Source organism: Hippichthys cyanospilos, chromosome 18, assembly GCF_059441005.1.
Source record: "Hippichthys cyanospilos isolate Australia breed blue-spotted pipefish chromosome 18, RoL_Hcya_1.0, whole genome shotgun sequence".
Taxonomy (NCBI): Eukaryota; Metazoa; Chordata; class Actinopteri; order Syngnathiformes; family Syngnathidae; genus Hippichthys; species Hippichthys cyanospilos.
The window spans coordinates 16,203,061-16,222,734 of record NC_142386.1 but is presented as its reverse complement, the minus strand read 5'-3'; the positions used below and the strand labels follow the sequence as shown (position 1 = coordinate 16,222,734).

The 19,674-nt window shown below is 40.2% G+C and overlaps 1 protein-coding gene across 1 annotated transcript in view; it reads left to right on the top strand.

The window, feature by feature from the left end:
- Positions 1–19,674, top strand: part of ephb4a (eph receptor B4a) — an 81,599-nt gene that overhangs the window by 39,143 nt on the left and 22,782 nt on the right. The window contains exons 2-7 of the mRNA XM_088441619.1: positions 4,167–4,237; positions 6,319–6,600; positions 10,926–11,316; positions 13,959–14,111; positions 19,095–19,430; positions 19,497–19,621. Coding sequence (XP_088297745.1) covers positions 4,167–4,237; positions 6,319–6,600; positions 10,926–11,316; positions 13,959–14,111; positions 19,095–19,430; positions 19,497–19,621 — 1,358 coding nt within the window. The remainder of the gene's footprint in view (positions 1–4,166; positions 4,238–6,318; positions 6,601–10,925; positions 11,317–13,958; positions 14,112–19,094; positions 19,431–19,496; positions 19,622–19,674) is intronic.

The window sequence follows — 19,674 nt, the reverse complement described above, 5'->3', positions numbered from 1 at the left end:
AAATTAGTAACATAATGTACTGTACAGTTAAATTAAATAACAAACATGTAAAGGAAAAATGCCAATTACCTTTAGGGCGACGTGACATGAGCTGGGTGGAGGCGGAGGGGAGCAGAGATCGACTCGCAGAATTTATTGCTTTATTTTCTTAAACAAGAACTTGTCTCAAACTAAAACATATCACCGGCGATTTTCTTCTCTTTAATCCATAATAGAAGAAGCCTCTCCATTTTGTTGTCAACCGAGGTCCGTCCCCCGGCAAGGAAAGTCTTGCTCTTAGAAGATTGCCGAGCGGTTACGGCCATACTCACGAGCAAGGTTAACTATGCGTGTGCCTCCTTAGTATTTTTTTTATTATCTCCTGCTTGGTTTCTATAGTCATCATCCTCTTACTTCTTCCTTTACCGCCACTTGCAATTTTAGAAGCCATGTCTAACAGATAAAGTTTGCAAAGTCTTCACAACATTCCTTACTTCTGTTTTTCACTCATTTTCTCTCCTTCCATCCATCCCGACCAGCTGTGCCATCAAGCTAGATAAAGGCGTTCGGCCAATAGCATATCGGCATTTCTGTGATTGACGTGACGCCGGCCAATAGCATATCCGCATCTCCGTGAGTGAGACCGGGACTGACACCGTGACTGACACAGTGACTCTGACATTGTAAGCATTCAGCATTACCGTGACAAGAGAGATCATTTGATTTCGTTGATGCAGCAAAGCGAAAATAATTGTATGTACACATTGACCGGCATGTCGGATTGTTCGTAAGATGAAATGTTTGTGCGTAAGAGGGGGATAACGCCGCGGTCCACGCGCGTAAGTCGAAAAAATTTCCGGACACCCAGGGGATATGCCGGTCCTCAATTAGTGGGTGGTGCAATGCGATGCCTGGGGGTGCCTAAAACCCCTGGAGGTGCCTATAACCCCTTGGACAAGGCTTTTCTTTTGCCCTTTGAAGTGTAATTGCACCTCAGCAGCACCAGGTGGTGCAGTGGTGCTCTCATTGTCAAAATCTGGGCAGAAGTTCTAAACATTTAAATTGCTGTCAACATTTTTTGTTTCTAAATCATCCTCTTGAACATATTGGTGCTCTTGCGTTAATGTTCAGATCAATTTACATTTTTATTATTTATTATTGTAAAAAATTTTCCCCATGAAACAGTTGCGTTGTTCAAAAATCTGTCTGATTTGAATAAAAATGGACATTTTTGTTATTTCAGGGACTTTGATGCACTTAGTAAGTTTTTTTTTCTGTTTTAGAAAGTACAGTGGGCCCCTGTGTTACAACATTAATCCGTTCCGCGGTTGGGGTCGTAAGGCAAATTCGGCTTATGACGGGCAATCCAAACCTATGTCAAATAGCTAATGCATTTATAACCCCAGGTAAAAAACAATTGGACAAATTGCACATACATATTGAAAATTGGTACCAAAATAGTATATAGTAAGTATATATAATATACATGTATAGAATCACAAAACATCATCAATAAAAAATATAGAAAGGATTTATTTACCTTTGAGTGCCACTTGTTATACCCATATTCCCTAATTAGGGTTATCTCCAGCATCATTTCCATATAAATCATCCTCTTACTTCTCTCTTTAATATCACAAGCAATCTTGGGACCAATGGCTAACCCTTTCAATTTTGTATTAAGCAGTAAAATGCACTATAATTACAGTTTTGTAACCTCTCACAATCAAACAAAGCCTTACCGTTCCCCCGTTTTGAAACAAGTGACCAATTTCAGACCATCATCTCCGTGAGGAGACGCCGACCAATAGCAGACCAGCATTGTAGTCACGCGTTGCATGGAAGCAGTTAGAATAGTAAATAAGTGCAATTACCTAAAAACGCCAGCAGATGGAGGCAAAACAACACGAATACAGCCAACTTCTAGGGTCATGACAGTTGTTTTTGTCGCAAATCCGGGAAAATGTCATAAAGAGGCGATGAAAAAACTCAGGATTCCAGGTTGCAACGTGAAAATAACATAAATCAGTGACGTTGTAACACGGTGGGCCACTGTACTGTGGTCGTTAAGTAACTTCAGTCACAGGAAACAAGCGACATGTAGGAGAAGTCAAACAAATATGGGAAAGAATGTGACTTTGCAGTAGTGGGGATGTAATGCCTGTAATTACCTGGCCAAACATCTTCATGCGCGATTAATGTTGCGTCTTAACAATATATTAAGTCTTTGCATTAACCTAGAGAAGATATACACTGACTTTACTCATTTTCGTTTATTCAGGGGGTTGAACACCATAAAATCACCTGGATCCAGATGATTTTTTTTTTTTTTTTTTTAATCTGGATTTAGTCTGGGTGCAACTGTACAGCAGTTGTATACAACTAAGACTAGTGACATTATATTTTATACATACATCTATACCATGAGCTTGTATACATAAAAACATGACATAAAAAATCGTTTAATTTGTCAATCTGTGAACCCCTCATTCAAAATAAAACAAAGCTTATTTTTTACAAGCAATTGTAAAATTGACTAATTGAAGGAAGTCAGGAATCGACCAGAATTGACCTGGATGTCCCGTAGCCTGTTTAAAAAAAATTATAAAACAAAATCCAGACACACATGCAACTACTGGTAACAGAAACACATTTGACAAGGAGTAATGTCTCTGTAACTTCATTTTATTTCACCGGTGCAAGGCATTCAGGGAATCTTAAATGGATTTTCAATTTTTTTTTAATTAATATAGATACCAGATTGGTCTATGAACAGTGATAATCTACTACTGTATACTGTATATGACACCCACTGAGATGCATTGGGAGGAAAGCCATTATATTTTGTTTATTTGTTTGTTGTATACCATTTTTTCCCGACCATAAGCCGCACCTGTATATAAGCCATAGCAGCAAAATATGAGCAAAAAAATAAATAAAAATTATAAAATATAAATAAAAATTATTATAAAACGCAGGCAATAACATGAGATATTTACGCAAAAAGATGGTACAGTACATGGAAGTTTATAGTAAAAATTGTGTTATTTAATTATTTTGAAATTGTCTGCTAACAGCAACATCCTCTCTTTAACAGACTGAACATGCCTGCATGTTTAGTCCCAGCATATTTATCGAAAATGGATGGATATTTTCAACACTAACAGAATAATGTTAGTTAAATAGCAGTTCAAAATCAAAATCAATTCTTCAATAGCATCTTTTTATATCTCCTTTTGTGTGATAAATTATTTTAGTGAACATAAAAAGAAATTGCACATAATTCATATATACAATCATAACAACTCAAATAAAATCATATATAGAGTATTGTATATACAAATTACACGTCACAAATGTATCCAAAATTTTATACATTCTCTTGTTCAATTTAGAAATATGTTTTTTTTTAATAATATATTTTTAAAATTGAGCACAGCCATTGATTAACATCTTTTCAGTTCTATTTCATAGTTGTTCCATAAATTGAAACCTTGAACAGATACACTCATTTGATTGCTGGTGGCTAACAAAAATCTCAATAAAAAACAACAGATAAGCCGCGGGGATCAAATCATGACGAAAAAGTCGAGGCTTATAGTCCAAAAAATACGGTACATATTTTATATTTTATGGGCGGCTCAGTGGCGCAGTCAGGAGCACGTCCGCCTCAGTTCAAACTACCTGGTTCAAATCCACCTGTCTCAGGCCTTCCTGGGTGGAGTTTGAATGTTCTCCCCGCGCCTGCGTGGGTTCTCTCCGGGCCGTTCGGCTTCCTCCTACACTCCAAAAACCATGCATGGCAGGCGAATTGGACATACTAAATTGTCCTCAGGTGTAATTTGGGGCGTGAATGGTTCTTCTCTGTGTACCCTGCGATTGGCTGGTTACCAGTTCAGGGTGTCCCCCGCAGACTACCCTTATTTTTTATACATTTTTCAATAAACCAATAAACTGATAATGTGATTTTTGTTGTTGTTCAGTAAAAAGTCAGCATCAACGAGAAAAAACATTCAGTTGAATAATAAATGTTAATCATGTTCCTTTTTCTTGATTTTATGGTTAAAATAAAGCCCTACTGTGTCTTCATATGAGGCGGTAGTTATTAGATTTTTCAAGTGTGACCAATGTTGTGGCTGTTCATTGTTTTTCTATGTATTTCTAAATCATTGACATGTCTTTCACAGAAGTGCTGATGAATACTAAGGTAGAGACATCTGATCTGAGATGGACCATCTTCTCACGGGCTAAACCTGAGGTATGCAAGCACTGCACCGCCATCTTATCAGTATTTCTAAACCAGACCTTGTAATAATGGGGGAGATTTGAAGCATCTACTTGTTCTATTGGGTATGAAAGAGGTCCTTATATGGCAGGTAAACTAGCAGTGAAAGAATATGCCATTTGAGAGAATATTGGAAGCAGATGCTTTGATAAATCCATCACCCAAGGAGTGGAATCACTTGCAGCCCACAATGTGGGATTCTAGCATCCTCAAAAACAGTCAGATTTGTAGATTTGTTCACCTGTTGGTCATATGACGTTCATAAGCCCAACTGTGATAGATTGGTCATTCACCTGAGACTTAATAGTATTAATTTTTTGTCAAAAAAAATTAGTACTAATCAAATTAACTCATTCAGTTCCAAAGATGTGATTTTACATTTTTAAGAGTCCACACATTCATTCACACACACACGCACACACGCGCACACACACACACACACACACACACGCACACACACACACACACACATATATATATATATATATATATATATATATATATATATATATATATATATATATATATATATATATATATATATAGGAACATATAACATATAACATATAACATATATAAAGGAACATAATAGTTTGAGCTTAAAGTAGTTCTTTAGATGTTGCTACATCCTGTGTATGAGAGTGTGAGACTGTAAAGTGCTGGGCGTGTGACTGGTGGAGCAAGACAGGATGTGTGTTGCAAAGGGGTGCAAGAGGTGCAAGAGTGGAATGTTGCAGAACAAGCGGTGGTGGTCGCAAGGAAGATGCAGAGACGAGATAACCCCGAGGCAGCTGATGGAAAATAACTGTGTGGAAAACTACAACCAGGAGGAGCAAGCAAGCGATTCTGCAGGGGAAGAAAGACCAATGAGAGCAAGCTAATGTTAACTGCAGTATACACATAGCCAATAGAATAATGCCAGGATACCTTTGTTGCTGTGCCATTTGCATATTGTGTCGTATAACTCATTGCTGGGCAACTTGGACAACAGAGGCGTACAGAGCTGTATTGAGAGGGACCCGAGACCCAGGTGCTGTGTGTTAGGAATAAATCACTCGTGTGTGAAAATGCCGGCTTCCTGATACCTTTCTATTGCAGAACGAGCGCGCAAATTGTTGGATGAGTGGCAGTTGGGTAAGGTCACAAATTGGAGTCAGATTACTAACTTGAGTTTATGTTGATTTAGAAATAAATTCCAACTATATATATATATATATATATATATATATATATATATATATATATATATATATATATATATATATATATATATATATATATATATTCGAATAATTAAAATACACCAAATACACCTTTTTTTAAAATGGCTAATCGCTTTAAACGCCACTATGAAATAAACATGTCTTGTAAAGCACTCTTCACCATCTTGCCACTTTTGCAAAATGTCAATTTCACGATTTAGCAAATTTTCAAATCTTTGAAAAAGATATTAAAATGAGGAATTCATCAAATTCATTTGTTGTTTTGCCCAGCCATAGTATACACTGATACATTTTGCTAGCCTCTTCAACTGCCCTCTTAGACTCAATGACTCCGAGATGAGGAAATGTGTTTTGGCACATTAATATCAAAAATGTTTGCATGGTTTGACATGAGTGAAGTGAAAAAGGCATGCGTTCATTTTCCAGAACGTGTCGCACGTCCTCGAAACGAGGTCGACGTGATAGTCCACATTGTTTCATTTGGTATTAACTGGGAAAATCTCACTGCCAAAGGCTGCCAAAGGCTGTCTCTGTGCTCTGCGGTTCTCTCTCAGCCTCTTCGACTTTACCTGCACACCGATTTTTTGGGTTAAACATTTACACATTTACATAAGCACATGAGCACATCTGCGAGATTCAGGCCTTATCTACACCTAGCTGGAGTTTTCGCGAACAGGCAGTAAATGTCTCCGTTTTGCCCTATTTGCTATACGTGGCTGGCCTTTTTTTCTTTTCATCAAACCAGCCACACTAAAAGGAATGTTCTACTTTTTGGCTTTCTGTGTTAGATTCCTTTTCAAGTGACATTCTAAAACATGTCTTTGCTCTCAGTGGGAGGAAGTAAGTGGTTTAGACGAGGAGAACAACAGCGTGAGGACCTACCAGATCTGTCAGACTGACAGCTCATTCAGCCACTGGCTGCGCAGCGGCTTCATCCAGCGGGGAAGAGCCTCGCAGGTTTATGTGGAGCTACGCTTCACTATGATGGAGTGCTTCTCAGGAAACAGCCACCACCGCAGCTGCAAGGAGACCTTTAACCTCTACTACTACCAGGCCGACTCCAATGAGGCCACAGACACCTACCCACCATGGATGGAGAATCCTTACACTAAGGTACGACCACTGCCTTCCAAATACAGGTATTGAAGCACAGTCATGACATTGAGGTTGATTCTTTATCGTCCAACCAAATTCTGTGCTAGAATGGACAAAAAACAAAATCCAAAACCTTGTAGAATACAATCCTGTGAAAAGTGAAAATAAAAAAAAATAAAATAAAACATTAAGTCGTGCATGTCTTTAAACAAAAACAAGCGAGTTAAAGTGCATGGGAATGGATGTAGGATGTAAGCGAGTGTTTTTTTGTGTTTTGTTTTTTTAAGGAACAACTAAACAGGCCCAATTGATTTGCTAACTGGACTTAAAAAAAAAAAAAAAAAAAAAAAAAAAACAGGACAAGAAAAGACGTGCATAAAAATGGGACAAAACCAGGACTGTTCCGGACGTCTATTCACCCTCATAGAGTAGATTAAGTGATCGGTTCCCCAACATAATTCCATTAGTTTGACTTTCCTGACCTAAAATACTGGTACTGAAACTGAAATACAATTTTTCCTCAATTATTTCCCTTTTATTGATTGTCTTTCATTTTTATGCTGTTCTTTAATGCAGTAAGGGACTTTGCAAATATGTAGTGGCTCTGTCTTGTTTTGTTTTTGAAGTTATGAAATGCACAAAGCCACAACACACCAGGGCATGTCTTATATCTGTCAATATACGGTGTTCACTCATTTTTTGCGGTTAATGGGGACTGAAAACTCCCCGCGAAAAGCGAAATTTGCAAAGTAGTGTCATGGGGGTGCGCGGTGGTTGTGGAGGCCGGCGTGGTTGCGGAGGAGGAGGACCCAGAAGCAGGGGAGCGTCGGGACAGGGGGTTGATGAAATCCATTTATTTATTAAGGAACGGGAACAAAAGCGGGAGAAAACAGGACGGCAAAAACACGAACTAAGGGCGCAGGCAGGCTGGTAGAACAGAAAACAAAAACGACGGGCAGGCTAGCGGGAAAACACGGGGCAGACTTACGACGGGAGAGACACGGGAGATGTGACTATGACCTGACAAGACAATTTTCCGATAAGGGCTGTAACAGAAACTAGGTTTAAATACATTCACAAACTAATCAAACTAACACATGGCAGCTGGGCAAGGACAAAAGGCAAAGGGAGCTGATTGGAGGACACGAGGGGCAGGTAACAGACAGGTGGACTAAATCAAAACTAACGCAGGGAGATACGAGAGGAGCAGAACCATATATGAAAACAGAAAGGAACATAACCGCTCAAAATAAACCCACAACCCAAAATCCAACAACCATGACAAGTAGAAGATGAAGCAGAGCGTTGGGAGGATGTTGAGAAGAGTTCGATTGTGATGAATTGGAATTTCAAGCATAAACTGTGGTTTCCTTTTATCATGTTTGGACAACTATGGGCTCCACTCTTGGTGGATATCCAAGGGGTGCCCGTGGCATGTGCATTTACAGTCAATCTATTTGGCATGCAAGAAAACTTGACTGCAAATCTCTCCACAATATTGTTTTTTTTTCTTGTTTTTTTAATGTAGAAAAATGTGAAGCACTGAAGGCGCAAAAGATGAAGTGCAAGGTGGCGCGGTAACACTGTAATATTTATAGTACAATGGACCGCCGGTTTATGACGTCCTTGCCTTTTTTTTCACCTTACAATGTGGCCCCTGACGTTTTTTGTCCCGTCTTTACGCCATTTCTTTCGCCTTACGACACATCCAACATGGCAGTCAGTGTGCGCGACAACTCAAACATGGCAATCAGTGTGCGCTCATATGTTTATACACATGTCACCACTTACATCACTACAATGCTGGTCTGCTATTGGTCGGCGTCACGACTCTCTAAGATACTGGTCTACTGTTGGTCGACGTCAAGGGGTCATGAAGATGCTGGTCTCCTATTGGTCAGCACACGGGGGGTCACAAAGATGGCTGCCTAAAGACTTGATGTCGTTTGAGAGTGCTTTCAACATGGTATTTATTGTGCATTGTAGTGCTTAATTGAAACATTAATTAGTTAGCCATGGGTCCCAAGATTGCTCGTGATGTTAAAGAGAGATGATTTGATGAGATGATTGGAAACGAAGCTGGAGATAATCAAGAAATACGGAGAAGGCTAACCTAGGCTACCCTCACTATAGAATATGGCCATAACAAGCTTGTCACATACCCTCACTATAGAATATGGCCATAACAAGCTTGTCACAAACCCTCACTATAGAATATGGCCATAACAAGCTTGTCACATCACTCAAAGGTAAATAAATCCTTTATATACTTTTCTCTTATAATATTATTTAATTGTATATATGTATATTATATATACGCAGCACTTAGTATACTATTTTTATACCAAGTTCTTAATATGTATTTGTTTTTAGATGTATTTTAGATGTTTTTATCTGGGATTTTACACGCATTAGCTAATTAACATAGGTTTGGATTGCCCGCCATACGGCAAAGTCGTGTATTGATCCCAACCGCGGAACAGATTATAATCTCATAAACCAGGGTCCCACTGTAATGGGAATCAATGTTTGCCAGGAAAGTAGTAAATCTAGGAAGTCCCCAAAGCACACTTGGAAAAGTCTTAGTAATGTAAAGCAGTGGTCCCCAACCTTTTGATCACCGCGGCCCGGTCAACACCTTAGATTTAGACTGCGGACTGGGGGGGTGCTTGCTGCTCTAAAAACCCCATCATCCTTTTCACTACGCCTCAGATTTAGATTGATTTATATTGCGGACGGGCGGGGGGGGGTGGCTGGCTGGCTGCTTGCTTTAAAAACCACATCACAAACATATGGATGGGGCTTTCTGTCGCTGTTGTACTTTTTGTCCACTTTTTTATCGCGCGAGGGGAGGGGGGTGGAGCGAGCTTGCTGTGCACTTTACGGTAGGTCCGGAAAGAAGAGAATTGCTGAGAACTTTCACTTTTCTGGGATGTGATTCATTCCTGCCCCCTGCGTGAGCCGTTGAATGTTACCGAAGTTGATTGGCTGTGGCGACTCGAAACGCGGAAAAAGTAAATAAAAAATAACTTCACGCGAAAGGCGAAATTTCGCTTCTCGTGACCGCGCAAGGCCATTTGCGTTGCTCATTTCGCGTCCATCGCGTCGCCCGACGTGCATTCGCTCCCAGTCACGCGAACTCCCTTGACTACAATACAAAACGCTTCGCTTTTTCGCCTCGTTCGCGTTCGGTTGCACGCGTACCATTAAACTAAATCATCTCCAAAACATTATTTCGGGTGCAGCCCACGCGGCCCGGTACCGGTTCGCCGAGCAGGGATTGGGGGCCACTGCTGTAAAGCACATGTGATGTGTAGTTAAAGGGCCCATATCATAATATTTTAAACGTTCCACAGTTAAATATGCGCATTTAAATGATGAAATCTTACCTTACAGCACAGTGCCGTTTTCATTTCTTATGAAAAATAAGATTCACGATGATAGGTTTATTAAGTTAAAGGACCTATATCATAGTAATTTAAGCTTTATACAGTTAAAAATTTGCTTAAACATGATAGAATTCTATCTTTCATTCAATTTCCTAAGAAATACTACTTTTTGGGGGGCTGGATTTCTAACCAGGAAGTGAAACGGCTTGTTGACTGTTGACTGAAACCCCGCTTCTCAGTGTTTGGCTGCCACCAACAAAAAGCTACCGTTGTAGGGATCAGTAATGGGAGACTGAGGCGGAGTGAATAAAGAGGCCAGAAACAGGCGCTTTACTTGTATCCAAATGAACTGGAGATTGGCTCTCCAGTTCATTTGTTGGCCAAAGTAAAAGACGTGCCAAGAGAGCACACACAGAAACACCTTTTCCTCCTATCAAATTGGTCTCTTTAGGAAACCACTACTCAAAACAACAATTCTGCCCATGAGTCAATTAGTATGTACTACAATGTTGATTCTCAGGCCATGTACTCCCAAACACACATTTTCACCACTTAGACATTTTCTACTCTAAAACTTTGTAACTAATAAATGGAAGGTTTCTGTTTTCTTGGACAACTTGGTGCAAAATCTCCACGCAACTCTGAAAGTAAGACGTCTTCTCAAATAAGGTGAGCGTGGAGTTCCTCTTGCATAAGCGATAATTGGCTCCTGTAGAGGTGTACAAGGGCCTTCTTTCTACTTGTGATGTATGAAGTAGATACTCTGGGGCCTTCGGATGAGAAATGATTGAGAGAAACAAAAAATGATTTGATATAAAATGATTGATACAAGGTTAAAAGCTCCAAAACGTCAATTGTCAATGAGAGAGACTCTTTAAAGTTTTCAAATCTTGTTGATCCTGTTTACTGGACTGTTGCCATAGTAAGACTAATAAATCTCTTTTCCTGTGCAAGGTGGATACAGTGGCAGCAGACTTTCTCCTCAGGAAAGGCGGCGAACGGAAATTCAACACGAAGACCATAAGACTGGGTCCTTTATCCAAGAGAGGCTTTTACTTGGCCTTTCAGGCTCAGGGCTCCTGCATGGCCTTGCTCTCTGTCAGGGTTTTCTTCAAGAAGTGTCCCCCCCTCATCAGCGCACTTTCCTCTTTCCCCGAGACCATCCCTCGCACTCTGGTACAGGAGGCGCAGGGTACGTGCGTGGAGCACGCAGCACAGCAGGGCCCTCGAGCTCACTCTCCCAAGCTTTTCTGCGGCGAAGACGGCCAGTGGGTGGGCCAGCCGACTACCTCCTGCGCCTGTGTGCCGGGCTACGAAGCCGCCGAGGGACATGTAAGATGCACAGGTAGGAGTGAGACGAGCTTACTGTGAGTAAGTGTGTCCGTGTGAGCGACGCCTACTTGGGAGCAAAGGAGAAAACAATGGTGAGCTGTGGGTGGGATGCCCTGGGGGTGCAAGCTTTGCAGAGGACGTGGGATACCAGCACACAATGGGCAGGGGAAGCGGCAACAGAGAGAGGGCGGGGAGAGGTCATGGTGAGCAGCACTTAGCTCACAGGGTCAAAGGCTCACTGCTGGGACAACTTATCGTTTTGTGCGATAAAAGGGGAGGCGGTGGGGGTCCACATAAAGACCATATCACTTAGAGCACATGGTCTCAAATGCTTGTATAAGACAGCAGAAAAAGTGATTGGAGTTTTGAAGCAGCGCCGTCCAATGAGTCCAATTAAGAAACCCGGAGCGAGCGCAACCTCTAACCCCTTCCCACACAAGGCAAGCCAGCATGAATTTGCAGAATGCATTTTAGATAAGGAAAAAATGTTGTATTGCTCCGTAAATTCTGTTGTGGGCCAGAGTTTGTTTTGACTTCAGTAGTGGTGCAAAAACTAGGACTGAATGATGATGGAAAATAAACTGCCGTATGTTCCGCTCTATAAGGCGCACCGGATTATAAATACACCTCCAAAGAAAGGCCTATTCTCAAAAAAAAAAAAAAAAAAAAATCATATATAAACCGCACTGGATTATATTGCGCACATAAAATTGAAACTACAGTATTGGCTGTTGTTGCATTATGCATCCACTAGCTAGAGTTGTGTTAAGCATTCACTTGATAATGCTGCACTAAAGGGAATGTATTAAAAACAATAGCTAAGTCATCAAAAGTTATTCATAGAATAATCATAGAATTCATACAAATCATAGAAATCATAGAATTATAAACTTTATTAATACAATATAAGCGTTCTCACAACTACCAAAATGAATAAACAGCTGTTTTACTATGGTACTATCTGAATGGGGGAGAATACCGCTTGGTTATGTTAAAAGACGGTTTAGATAAATGTCAAAACAAATCAAGAGATTAAAAGAATATATTTATAATTAAATATTAAACTTATATATTTTAATCAAATTGCAACCAAAAACCTTAAAATATATTGTTTCGTTGATTTAGAAATTGCTATTTGCAGTTGGTATGGCTTTGCTGCGTTTACAAACACACAGACTAGTTTATGCAGTTTGCATCCCTTGATAGTATGGCAGACACTAGGACCATGTCTCTCACCCAGTAGGCATGTCGCTATGATCCTTTGATGTTTTGAACCTGTTGGCTTTGTCTTTGCTGTTTTGGACTTTGTTGTATGAGTTTTGTGATGGCATGCGAAGAGTAAAGATCTCCTCGTGTATTTTCATTGGACTAATAAAAATTACAATTATTTTTCTCTTATTTACAATCAGTGGTCTTATTTTACGATACGTAATCAAATCACTTGGCATCCATCTTTCAGTCTAGTAGTTAGGATGTTACATATTCAACGACATTTTATTGTTCTTGAAGGCTTAAATAATAAACAACAAAAATGAAAACGTTAATGTTGAACCCGGTAACAGGAGTTAAAATCAGAACACTCTATTCTAAGACAAGGAGTGAAAATAAGGTCTTTCTTTTTCAATCTTTTTTTCTTGAGCTACACGACATAGAGTAATGTTAAACATTTTGTTCCATTTGTGTGGTTGTGTGTGTGTGTGTGTCTAATTTTTCTTTGATATATAAAGTCTCCACCTCAAAAGTCTTGGTCTTGTCAGTTCTAGGGCTGCACAATTAATCGAATTTTAATCGCGATCATGATATTGACTGCCACAATTAATTAAGCTGATCCTCTGCGATATTCAAGCACTTTCAGTCATTTTACCACCAGGGGGTAAACGCAAGGTTAAGACTTATAATTTTTTTGTTTTACCATGTTTTACCAAAAATTATGAATGATCGTGATTAATAATCATGATTTCAGTATTGACCAAAATACTCGTAATTATTATTTTGAACATAATCACGCAGCCCTACTCAATCCCAGTACATTTTAGTATGGATCAGGTCTTGACTACAACACTACTAATGGCTTTGCTGTTCTGAATGTATCACTTGGAACTTGCTGCGTTCTGTAACTGACAAGAGCCTTGTTAAAAAAAAAAAAAAAAAAAAAAAAACATCATGAAATTGCCTTAATATGATTGAACAATTAATTCGTTTAAAAGACCGACCGTTTCAGAAAGTGAAAATAGTACTTTTACTCGGCCAAACACTAAAATGTACAAGGTAGACATGCTCTTAGGTTAACTCCGTTTGATTTGGGTGGTGTGTTTGAAACAAAGTTCTGGCGCCCCATTAGGTCGAGCAACATCCAAACACTAAAGAAATCGTTGACTTGAAATTTGTCCAACCAAAGACAAGGCCTCTGCTTTTCATCAAGAAATAGGAAATCTGTTTGTTTTTTCCTCATCTCTCCAAAGACTACCTTTTTTTGGTTAAATCCGCCATAAATCCGAGCAGGCTATCTGATTTATTACTTAGCTCTCATCAAATTTTTCCACTAGCTCATCTGCAGCTATCTGGCACCTGAACACAGTTATCATGCATGACGGAGCCACAGGTCATATCCAATGTAAGAGCTTATAATGGTTTTCCTTCATTTGTCCTCTGCAGCTTGTCCCGTGGGTCACTTCAAGTCCAGTGCAGAGGGACAGTGCACAGTCTGTCCCGGATCAAGCCACGCCTCTGTCAGGGGGCAGTCTGTGTGTGCATGTCGCCCCGGATACTTTCGAGCACAATCCGACACCCCGGACACTCCATGCACCAGTGAGTAAACACAAAAATGGCTTGTGCATTTATTTATGCTCGCAAATATAAAGGTTAAATATAAAAGTTTCCCACTAAACACTCAGCACAAGTTTGGGTGCTAATTTTCCACATTTCTTGATTCTGCTTTGTTTCTTCTGTGCCACACCTGGCCATTGAGATGTATGTTATTAGTGACAAATTGTTATGGGGGTAGGGCTTTCACTACTCAGAGTGAAGTAGCCATTGACGGTCTTAAGTGACACCTCTATGCCCATTCCGGAATTCAAGTTAGATTTGTGAAAGGAATTGACTTGGCAGCTACATGCACTTTCTTTGGTGTCTCGTGTCTGCTTCGGTTAAACAATTGAAGTTTGCAAATCCAGTGTAACTCCAAACACCAAATCTATCCTTTGCAAACAAAGGGCATTCCTAGCAGAACTTTTTGCCAGAGTTAGCGCTCCTGGTAGCCCAGCCAGCCAGCCAGAAAAATGGCAAAGTCCAGCTCACGTCCCTGTTCACCCAGTCAGAAAAACGCCAAAGACAAGCTCACGCGACTGGACGTCGAGCCAGATAAAAGGCCGATCATAGTTCACTGATTGGAAGTGGCGGACAAAACACGTTCCCCCGCCCGGGCTGGGTTAGCTAAAAGCTATGCTATGCTATGCCTTTAACGTAGACCAGCCAGGCTAACACTGCGTACCTTGGTTGCTGAGCATAGCACCACCTCAGTGTAGTGAGCATCCACTCACGTCACGTTCAACATGAGTCTTCTAGATTTAGATCTTATGACTCGATTGGCTATTGCAACAATCTATTAAAAATATGGACCTGTTTACATGTGTCTTTGCACATGGCACAGAAGGCCTGCTACTGTTGAAGCGAATGCCCGACGACTCCAGGAGCAGGCAGATTATATGCAGCCTGGTGACACAAGGTTGCTGAATTCTAACTGGCTAAAAACTCAAACTTAAAACTACAACACTGGCAGGTGCATAACCAAATGAATGTAATAAGACACGAAACGAACAGAATATGGCGAATAATTTTATATATAAAAAATATACATTATATATATATTTGGTAAAAATACATTTAAAATGAAATTGACGTTCATTATAGTTATTATAATTATTTTAGTTTTTTCAAGTTATGATAATAATGTCAGGATATGTTAGGCCAGCAGAGATATATATATATATATATATATATATATATATATATATATATATATATATATATATATATATATATATATATATATATATATATATATATATAATACTTTAATTGACAGCTTGGTATCCATGAGATTGCTTGTTGTGTTCACCCAGAAAGGGTGTGCGTCAAAACGGACTTGGGCGGGAGAAGGTAGACTTCTTTGGAAACAATGTATGGTCATTACTTTTAATATTATTATTATTGCTGTATTGTATCATTTGAGAGAACTACTTTGTTAGTTTTTGTACTTTAATGATATAAGCCCACCTCCTCCCGCCAAAGTCAATGTGACGCACTCTCGTTTGCTCTTTCCGGGTGAATACAAAAAGCAATCTCATTGGACACCAAGCTGTCAATGTGCTTTTACAAGCTCTGACTGGCTATCTTTTTGGCACAAACATAACGTGTGAGCAGAACTGAGCGCAAGCAGAGGACGACTCGAGCGAGCAAGAGCTCGATGTTGAGCGAACGCGATGTCGAGCGAGGCAGGGAGGAGTATCGCGCGCAAGAGCCAGATGTAGAGTGAGAGAGGGCTATCGTGAGCAAGCCAAAAGGAATTTTGAGCGAGCAACTTCTTTTCAATAGTTTTTTTGCTTGCGCTCAAAATCTGTTTTCGCTCGCTCAGTTTTATTTTCTGCGCTCAATTTTTTTTTGCGCACTCACAATTGTGGCACAAATATAACGCCGTACATTCCATCCTCATGCACATCGACCCAACGCCAATGAGGAATTTACAACAGAAATGTTCCTCTTTAAATTTCAAGTCTCGCGCAGCTGCGGTCATATTATCAGCGGCCTGGACATTGAATTAAAGTCTAATCTGTACATAATTAAAGAAGATTACAAAACAGAGTTTACACATGAAATACCATTTTATTGGAAAAGAATGCTAGGTAAGACATTTCCAATGGTCCGGCGAACGTTTGCTCCTTCTTCTCTCTGCCTTGACAATGTGCGTGTGTGTGTGCGCGCGCATGTGTGCCTTTGCTGTGAGTGCGCTTGATGACTGAACCGAAGGAAACATCTTCCCTAGATTTCTTTTATATAATAAAATGGTATTTCAAGTGTAAACTCTCATTCTAATCATCTTTGATCGTATACGGATTAGACTTTAATTCTATTATCGGGCCCCGACTTATATATGACCGTAGCTGCGCAAGACTTTAAAGGAAAGGGCTTCTTCCGTCGGCGGTCAGCAATCCAGATCGCGAAAGCAGCTTCCCTATGGACGATCGTTTTATTACGAGCCGTAACAACTGGCTTTGCCAAATTGCCAAAGGTGATGGCAGCCGTCGTCTAACGTTCACCTTATCCTCAGTGTAGCAAACTGTGGATTTGTTCACTCCCAAATGGCGGGCCAAGGCTGCGTAACTTTTCCCTTTGAGAAGTATCATCTTCTCAGCAATGGTCATCACTTTTGATGGAGTTTTGTCTTCGCAGGAGCGGCACGCTTGGGAGCTATTGGAAAAGTTTTAATACATTATGAAAAAAAATCCTAAAAGTTGTGAATCTGCATAATGGAAAGAAATCCACAATGTGGTGAATACGCGTAAAGAAAAAAACATCTGCAATGTGGCGAGGGTCATTATATTTACAGTGAGCCCCCGTGTTACGAACTTAATCCCTTCAGCGGCTACGCTCGTAACTTGAACTGCTCGTATGACGGGCAATCCAAACCTATGTTAATTAGTGAATGCGTGCAACGCGCACAAAAACCTTAGGTAAAAACATCACGACTTTTTACACATATTAAAAATGAGTAACATAATCTACTGTACAGTTAAATTAAATAACATATACAAAGGAAAAATGACATTTACCTTTGGGGCGACGTGACTTGAGCCGAGTGGAGACGGAGGTGAGCAGAGACCAACCCGCAGGGTTGGGTTTATTATCTCCTGCTTGGTTTCTATTGTCATCATCCTCTTACTTCTTCCTTTACCGGCACTAGCAATTTTAGAAGCTATGTCTAACAGATAAAGTTTGCAAAGTCTTCACAACATTCCTTCCTTCCGTTTTTGACTCATTTTCTCTCCTTCCTTCCACCCCGACCAGCTATGCCATCAAGCTAGATAAAGGCGTTCGGCCAATAGCATATCGGCATTTCTGTGATTTACGTGACGCTGGCCAATAGCATCTCCGTGACTGACTCTGTGACTGAGACCGTGACTGAGACGGTGACTGTGACATTGTAAGAGTAATAGCGTTCGACGATGCCGTGATTAGCGTCAACTTCTAAATTAGTCGACGTAGCAAAGCGAAAATAAATGTTCAAACACAATGGCCGTCATGTCAAATTGTTCTTAAGGCGGAGGGTTTGTGCGTAAGTGGGGGACAAAATACTCCGCGGTCCACGCTCGTAAGTCGAAATGTTCGTAAAAGAGGGTGTTCGTAAACCGGGGGCCGACTGTATATATATATATATATATATATATATATATATATATATATATATATATATATATATATATATATATATATATAGATATATATATAGATATATAGATATATATAGATGCCGATACGCTATTTGTCAATCACAGAAATGCCGATATGCTATTGGCCGAACGCCTTCATCTAGCGTGATGGCACAGCTGGTCGGGATGGACGGAAGGAGAGAAAAGGAGTGAAAAACGGAAGGAAGGAATGTTGTGAAGACTTTGCAAACGAAGCAGGAGATAATAAAAAAAATACAAAGGAGGCGCACACATAGTTAACCTTGCTCGTGAGTATGGCCGTAACCGCTCGGCAATCTTCTAAGGGCAAGACATACCTTGCCAGGGGACGGGACGGTCGACAACAAAATAGAGAGGCTTCTCTAATTATGGATTAAAATGAATGAAATCGCCCGTGATATGTTCTAGTTTGAGAAAAGATCTTGTTTAAGAAAAAAAATAAATAAATTCTGTGCGTTTCCTCCCGGCTCCACTCCGCCTCCACCCAGCTCAAGTCACGTCGCCCCAAAGGTAAATGTCATTTTTCCTTTGTATATTTATGTTATTTAATTTAACTGTACAGTAGATTATATAACTATTTTTAATATGTGTATAAAGTCGTTATGTTTTTGCACGCGTTGCACGCATTCACTAATTAACATTGGTTTGGATTGCCGGAGCAATTCGAGTTATGAGCGTAGCCGCTGAACGGATTAAGTTTGTAACACGGGGGCCCACTGTGTGTGTATATATATATATATATATATATATATATATATATATATATATATATATATATATATATATATATATATATATATATATATATATATATTTGCGTTTTCTGACTCCTAAAAAAATGAAACCATTTCCCTGGCATTGGAAGAGTTCATATATTTTAAAAATAATTTGTCTAAATGCTTTTTGTGTCTACAATCACTTACTCACGAGGCAATGAAGCCAGAAAAGCTAAAGTGGCATTTTATATAATGCTCTTTTTGACTAAATAAATGGAAATGGACTTGGTTAGTTATAAGGAGGCTGCAATTTATATTTTCTCAACTTCAGTATAGCTGAAAAATAACAAATATACTTGTCAATCTGTTGGTGAATAAAAAGGGCACTTATTAATTTTTTAAAAGTCATAACGCTAATCAATTTGAATTGATTTTTATTTGTTTTGTTTCTGCAGATATTTGCAATGGCGGTCTTTGTATAATCTAAAAGGGGTCGCTGACTCCAAAAAGTTTGAGAACTCCTGGCTTAGAGTTTGCCTTAATTCTATCTGGGACAAAAGCTAAAATACAATGTTGCAGTATTTTATGAATGACTGAAACCATGCCCCCAGGACCCCCTTCAGCACCACGCAGCATTGCCTCCCAGATCAATGGCACATCGCTCCGACTGGAGTGGAACGAACCTCTGGACAATGGCGGCAGAGCGGACCTGAGCTACAGCATCTGGTGCCTGATATGCAGAACCCCGAGGGGCTCATGCGTGTCCTGCGGCGACAGCGTCAGCTACCGGCCGGCTCAACGCGGGCTGACCAACAGGAGGGTGGAGGTGTGGGGCCTGTTGCCTCACACCGCGTACGCCTTTGCGGTCCAGGCCCTCAATGGGGTGTCTCAGCTCAGCAGCAAGGAGCCCTCCAGCGAGGGGGTCAATATTACCACTAGCTATGATGGTAAGAAAATGATGCGCTATGAGCTCATGCAAACGGTTTGGGAGTTCTCCTGTGTTGTCTGCGCAGTGCCATCTCTGGTGTCAGTGATTCGTAAAAGTGACTCCACAGAGAGCAGCTTAACCCTTCACTGGCCCGTCCCTCTGCAGCCACACTACACCATTCTGCAGTATCAGATACGCTACTGTGAGAAGGTACGTTCAAAAAAACTTTTTTTAGACCTCAGCTTGCTTGTTCAATTTTCTTT